At 37.4% G+C, this 6,908-nt stretch overlaps 1 protein-coding gene across 1 annotated transcript in view; it reads right to left on the bottom strand.

Moving 5' to 3' along the window:
- ATRX (alpha thalassemia/mental retardation syndrome X-linked) overlaps nucleotides 1-6,423 on the bottom strand; it is a 56,468-nt gene extending 50,045 nt beyond the window's left edge. The window contains 3 exon segments of the mRNA XM_008943446.1: nucleotides 254-3,165; nucleotides 4,086-4,153; nucleotides 6,314-6,423. Of these exon segments, the coding sequence (XP_008941694.1) occupies nucleotides 254-3,165; nucleotides 4,086-4,135 (2,962 nt within the window). The 5' untranslated portion in view covers nucleotides 4,136-4,153; nucleotides 6,314-6,423.
- Between the last annotated feature and the right edge of the window lie 485 nt (nucleotides 6,424-6,908).

Here is a 6,908-nt window from a genome sequence, read left to right on the forward strand (position 1 = left end):
TGGAATTGCAGACCGTAGCTTCTCAAGCCTCTCCATTTACAGTGACATCTTTTTCCACAAGTGCCAAGCTGCACAAATTGAAATGGGTGCTTCCAAATCACATCAGAAACCCTAACCAGCTGCAGATGTTTACATGGACAATTGCCTACTGATGAATATTTTCACTTCTAGATTATTAAATGTTACCCAAATCTTAACAAATCTCCTCTGCTAGTATAGTAAAAATAGGTGTAGGCGAGTATCTTTTGCACACCTGATGACTGACAAAATCCTGCACCAGCAGACAGCATTAAGTTCTCAGTCACTGGCATGATTTTCTGCTCATCGCTGCTTCCATCACCTGTTGAATTCTGTTCATCGTTTTCTTCCTTTTCAGATGAGGAAGAGGAAGTGACAACCACTTTCTTTTTTGACACTTTCTTTTTCAAATTACTCTTTTTACTTTCTTTTATTGACCCTCTTTTAATCTTTTTCTTACTGTCTTCGTAAGACTCCTCATCAGAAGAGGATGAGTCATTCTGTTCTTTCTTGGAAATTTTCTTTTTGTGACCAATTTTTTTCTTTTCTTTAGTTTCAGTTTGTTTTTTACTCCGCACGGCATCTTCAGAAGAACTCTCCCCTTTTAAGGGAGATTTCTCAGCATCAGAGGATAAATCTAGCTGTACTCTTTTAGACACTCTCTCTCTTAAATTCCTCCTTTTCTTTTCTTTAAGTGCTGGTTTGGTTTTAGTTTTGTCATTTTCAGAAGAATTGCCACTTCCTTTCTCTGGAGACGACTTTTCAACATCTGATGAGGAATCATCTGGTTCTTTCTTGCAACTTTTCTTTTTCAGTTTTTCAGATTTTATCACTTTGCTTTCTGGGCTTTTTTTGTTCTTAAGTTTGTCTTTTGAAGAACCCAAGCTCTGCTCTTGCTTTGCAGATTTCTCAGTGCTCTCTGAAGAAGAATCTTCCTGTGCCTTTTTCTTCTTCAAATCCTTGCTCTTCTTAATTTCAGTTAGCTTTCCACCTTTAGGAGAACCTTCCTCTTTTTCCAGTACAGGCTTCTCAACATCAGAAGACTCATCGTGCTTTCCCTTTACAGTTTTTTCTTTTAAGTCACTGTTTATCCTTTCCTTAGCAGCTGTCCCCTTACCAATTTTTTTATCTTTAGAAGAATCATTAACCTCCTTCTCTGGGGAACACTCTTCAGCTTTATCATCTTCAGAAGACTTATCTCTCTGCTTCTTCGAATTTATCTTTCTCTTACTTACTTTTTTCCTCTGCTCTTCTTCAGAGGAATCCCAACTGTCTTCCTTCCGTGAGTACTTTTTCTTAGCTTTCTTTGCAGCCTCAATTTTACTCAAAATTTTTATTTCCTTTTCTAACTCGGAATCGTAGTTTGAAGAATCTGAATAGTTTTGTCGTTTCTTCTTAGCAGCAGCAGAATTTTTAGCTGATTTGCCTCTTTTAGCATCTAAATCTGAACCAGAGCTGGAACTTTTTCGCTTCCGTTTTCCATTTTCATCCTTTACTGGTTCGTTCTGTAGAAAATTTAAAGTCTGATCATTTACTAGTGCTTCACTATTGCTATCAATATCTGAAGAACTGCGACTCATCATAGCCACTTCTTTAAGAACAGCCGGCATCTCGTCCGAATCTGAGCTATGATCTAGTACATATGGCTTTTTTGATTTAGAAAGTTTATTAGGGCTAGGTCCATCAACAGTGTTGTCAGAGGAATTTCTTTTATCGTTTTTCCTCCTGGGCTGTTTTGCTGATTTTCTCTTATGTTTTTCATTGCTCGTGTCATTGCTGTCTTCTTCTGAATTCGACGTTAAAGGATTGGTGTCTGTCTGGCGCCTCAGAGGGGTGGTCTTCACACGCGGCGATCTCCTCAGGTCAGACTCCTCTGCAAGTAAGGCAGTTTCCTTCCCCAACGAAGGTTCTTTGCCAGCACTATGGTTTTGTTTTGCAGAATCACAGTTTTCTGCTCCAGGTACATCCTTACTTCCCTTTTCTACATTGCTGTCTTGATCCTCAGCTTTAACTGTAGACTCTGATATGGAAACAGGAGTCAATTTTACAATCAGTTCTTTTGTTCCTTTAGCTGACGATTTTAACTTCGTACCACCTTTGGCATCTTTCACAGGAGTGTTTGATTTTAAATTTGTATTTTGAGTCTCATGATCTGTTCCTTTACTTCCATGGTCTTGCTCATCTGATGTCATCTGAACCTCCATAGCAGATTCTAGAGTTTCAAAAATATCTTCAGGAACAGACGAGGGGATGGACACTATATCCATGTCTAAAGCCTCTGTACTGTTAGGTTCATACTGAGGCTCCTCGTTTCTGCCAGACCTTTTATCTTCACCAGAAGGACGCTTGCTACCTGTTTGTTCCGCTGCTGGAACACTTTGATCCATGGGCTCACTGTCAGGCCGTTCTGATACAACTTTCTTCTCTGTCTTTTTAGTGTCATTCTCTTTTAATGCCACATGTTCCTTTCCTTCATCTTTTTTCACCTCATTTTTTTCTGATCTAGCGTCAGTTTTTTTCTCTTTGGTATTTTTATCTTTGATTTTAACATTCAGAGCTTGAATCTCCAGATTCAGACCTTCTTCTAGTGCCAGATGAGCTTTTTTCATGTCACTCAACACAGATTTAAAAGCTTTTAGCTGACAAAGTTGCACAGCTGGGCTTATTTCTACGTTTTCTGCAGCATTTTTCAAAAAGCTTACAAAGCTAGAGTTCAAATTTGCCGTAGTTTCAACGAGTTTTTTTGTTTTCTTAACCAAGTCTTTTGGCACCATTAGTGCTTTGTAAGAATACGTTAGTGAACCTGAATATGAGTCATCTAATTTTTTTTCTTCACCATTACAATTTGAGCTATTTCTCTTTGGAGAAGAATTGTCTGTATGGTCATATATTTTACTTTTTTCACTTTCAACTCTGATCTTTTTTTTGTTTTGTTGCAGTAACTGTTCTAAATTTTCAAAGACACTGTCACACGCGGTGACCAAGTCCAACAAAGGCTCTGGGTGGCAGACGTAGCAGTGCCACTGGTTGTTTTCATCCAGGATAGTCGACAGCTCCTTCCGACCCAGGTTGCGCAAAATGCACTTTTTACAGAAGGCGTTATGGCAAAAGTCACAGCAAATCAAATTTCCACCTTCAGCACACCACCTGAAACGAGACAGAAGGCATGTAAGAGTCTCATGTCTGTATCAACCACGGACAAATTTGAGCAGTTTATGGATTTTTCGCTATTTGATAAAGGATTTGTATTTTAAAAATTCAGGTGATAAAGAGATGGCCATTAATTGAAATCATTACGAAGCGCATGACTGAAAAGCACTCAGCTGAGAACTGCAAACTCAGAGAATTGAAGTATTAGGTTAATGGTTCACAAAGCTGTAGTGCTCAGTAACATCCAAACACAGTTCAGCACCAATTTTAAGTAAGAGAAAAAAATAATTAAATTCTTTCACGTTTCTTCTGAGAATTTGAAAAGAAAAAGTGATTTATTTTATGGCAAAATGAATTGGCTTACATCTTTCTAGCCTGAACTGGTATAGCACCAGTGCAGGCACGTATAGGAAGCAAAAAAACAAGTGTTTTGATCTATACCCAGACTGCACAGTCTTTGATGAAGACCTGTGAGGGCTGACAAGCGAGCTCAGCCGTCACAGACCGCACAGTTCTGGCTGGATGACACACTTAGGTACTTGACGTAAGGACAAAAAAAAAAGTACTTTATTCTTTCAAAAGCGGGAGATGCATCTGGAAAAGTAAGTTTCTGTGACTCACAAAGTTTAGGATGTCAGATTCTATGCCCTTCTTTAAAGTATTTGCAAGCTGGCATGCTAGTTAGTTAAAAATGGGATGTCTTACAAGTGTTTGCTAATGGTTTTCTTTAGAAAATGTTTTCCTGTTAATTATTAAAATAACAATCAAATATTTACAAAAACTCCAGGGCTGAGAATTTCCTGGTGGGAAACAATTGCTGATTGAGCTTTTAATACTGGTCTTTATCTGTCAGTAATTTCATTATTGCAAGAAAACCAGAAGAGCTGTGGGTGTTATTTCAGTTTTTGTACACTCACCTGCACTGTTCATCCATCCCATCTGAATCACGGCTGATGTCATCGCTCATGTAATACTTGTAGCAAGTCTGTAAAGAATGGGACAAGAGGAGGAATTTTTAATTAATTCTCAACTGGACCTCAGTAACTCTTGGGATTTCAGCACGTAGTAGAAGCAAGACATTAAAAGCAGCTGCTGCAAGGTCTTCAGCATTCTAACCCTTTCATATTTGTGTAGATCTAAAAAACATCTTCCACAGATACAACAGGTCCCAAACCATGACTTATTTAGATGGCTCAAGGTTTACTTGAAAATTGGCTTTTGTTTGATGGTCATGTATTTGCATATTTTAGAACACCAGCTGAATGTTTCTCTTCAAAATCTATTTAAATTTTCCCATCTATTTGCTAGGTAAACCAACAGTGCATCTCCCATGACACAAGCAATCCTAAATAAACTGCAATTTTCAGCCATATGCTCCTGAAGTCAGCAAACAATCCCATAAAGCTTTAAATAAAAAGGTCTTCAGTATTTATCATGATGTTAACATCCAAAGCTGTACCCAGAAATTGAAAACTAAGCATTTTCATTGAAAAAATGGTAATACTAGGAAAAAAAATACAGACAACTCAGCTAGTAGTAGCAGTGGCTTCAGTTGCTGAATTCCTTAAACCAAATTTTGAAGGTGTGGGGCTCCTTTGCCAGTTGCTATTAAAGAAGGTTCTCCTGGACTGGAAGCTCTACTTTTAACAGGTATTAATACAAGTTATTGTCCTTTTACCCAGTGAAACAGTGAATTCAGAATCCAGAAGAGGCTTCAGCACCTGAATTTGACATGATGATGCCCCTTTATCTGGAATGGAGTTATACACTTGTTCAACTGAACTAAATAAAAATCCAAGCAACAACAATAAAATACCCAAACCAGTAAATGCTGATGCTTAGACATTTGAGGGAACATTTATAGTCAAAAGAAAACAGCTTGTCAAGTCTGGAACTGTTTACCTAAGCAGGAGGGAAGAACCAGGCACAGAAAGTAATGGAAGACATGGAGTATGCAGACCAGGGACTTCCATTCCTCTCACATTAAAATAAGGCCATGTTCAATTAAATGAAGACACAGAAAATTTATGGGAAAGAACACATGGTATATTCATGTAGCACAGCTCACAGTCAAGAGCTGCTGTTGAACTCAGCACCCTAAACAAGTTTCAAAAATGAACCAGATAACTTGCATCCATTGCCAGAACACATATAGCTATATGTTAAGGATTTTCAAGTCTAGGAACAAGAGTTAGGACTCCACAGAAGACTCAGAAGAGTAATCTTGTAAGCTGATTTTTCTAAAGCCTATTTTAGAAAAGAAACAAGCCCAAATCAATAGAAGAAATGAACCAGAACACTAGAGATACTGTGTCAGCAGAACAAGTAACATTAATTGGGAACTGGGAAGGAGAGAAAGGAAAGGGAACACTAAATGTGCATTGTAATATAGAGCTGTATCTGTCTTTAGGGATAAAATACAGAATCTCTACAACTGTAGAGATATGCAAGAGATGTATCTCTGTATCTTTGAAAATTAAGAGAAGTTTCCACAACAGGAGCTAGGGATGCTACCTTTCTCCCCTCTCCCCATTGCAGGCAACTTAGGGCCTAACTGAAGCCACCATGAAACCATGCAGCTGAAGACCTAGATGCTAATTTTGGTTTGTGGAGTAGACCATCATTACAGAGGCAGCCATAAATTAAAACACTCCAGGAGCTGCATGCAAGTGAAGGGCTTTGAAGCTACTTCTCTGCTTCTTATTCCAATGTTGTTTTATATAGAATGCTTTACCAGGAGATCCAGAATTCAACCTGCTTATACAATACATCAGGAGGAGGCAAAAATTCAGACAGATCTTTTAACATTAAAAAAAAAAAAGTACAATACATCAGGAGGAGGCAGAAAATTCAGACAGATCTTTTAACATAAAGAAAAATCACTAAAATCATAGTCTTAAAACTAAAAATAAAATATAAAAAAGACACAATGAGTTTAACCAGGGTATAAGAGCAATATAAATTTGCAAGCTCTATTTGCCTTTTTGCTTTCTGCTTTTAGTTTCCTTAATTGCAACAGTTAATGACTGAAAAGTTTATTGCTAATACACAAGACCTACCCCCACAAAAATCCCACCCAAACAGACAAATGTGACATTTCAAACAAAATCAAATGGTACAAACTGTAGAACTGTTTACCACATACCTTACAAATAAGAACTTTCAGTGCAGGATGTCTATAGATTGAATCCTTTTGAAAATGGTTCACCTGTTGCCCACAAGCTGTACAGCTTACAATTCCATGTAGTCCTTCCTCTATAGAGAGGATTATAAACCACACATTAATTCTTTTCACTTTTTTTTTTTTTTTTAAGAAATCTGTATATACCTATTTAATTTTCTTACAATATTTTGGCCTGTTAGGTTTTTCATATGCCTTTATTTCTTACCACTCATCATTAGAGAAATCTTTCTGTAACCACTCACCACTTAAAGACTGAACAGTTTCCTAATTTCTATACACCACCCAGGGCCAAGATACAGTATTTTTTCCCTTGAGAGATTCAATTTGGATTAACTGGTCACCTCACAAGAACACACCTAAATAAGAGTCATTGCTAAAACTCTTTTCAAGAGGCCCTAATATTATGTACAGCCTTCCTCATTTAATCTTTGTTCATAAAATACCATTTCAATTCATGTTTGTATTACAGTGTTTCTATCATGTACAGTTTTAGTTTCTCAAAGAAAAATATAGGAAATATTAGAGAACATGCATTAAAGCCTTGTAGCAGTGCCTG

This window comes from Merops nubicus, unplaced genomic scaffold (assembly GCF_000691845.1).
Source record: "Merops nubicus isolate BGI_N331 unplaced genomic scaffold, ASM69184v1 scaffold13447, whole genome shotgun sequence".
Classification (NCBI taxonomy): domain Eukaryota; kingdom Metazoa; phylum Chordata; class Aves; order Coraciiformes; family Meropidae; genus Merops; species Merops nubicus.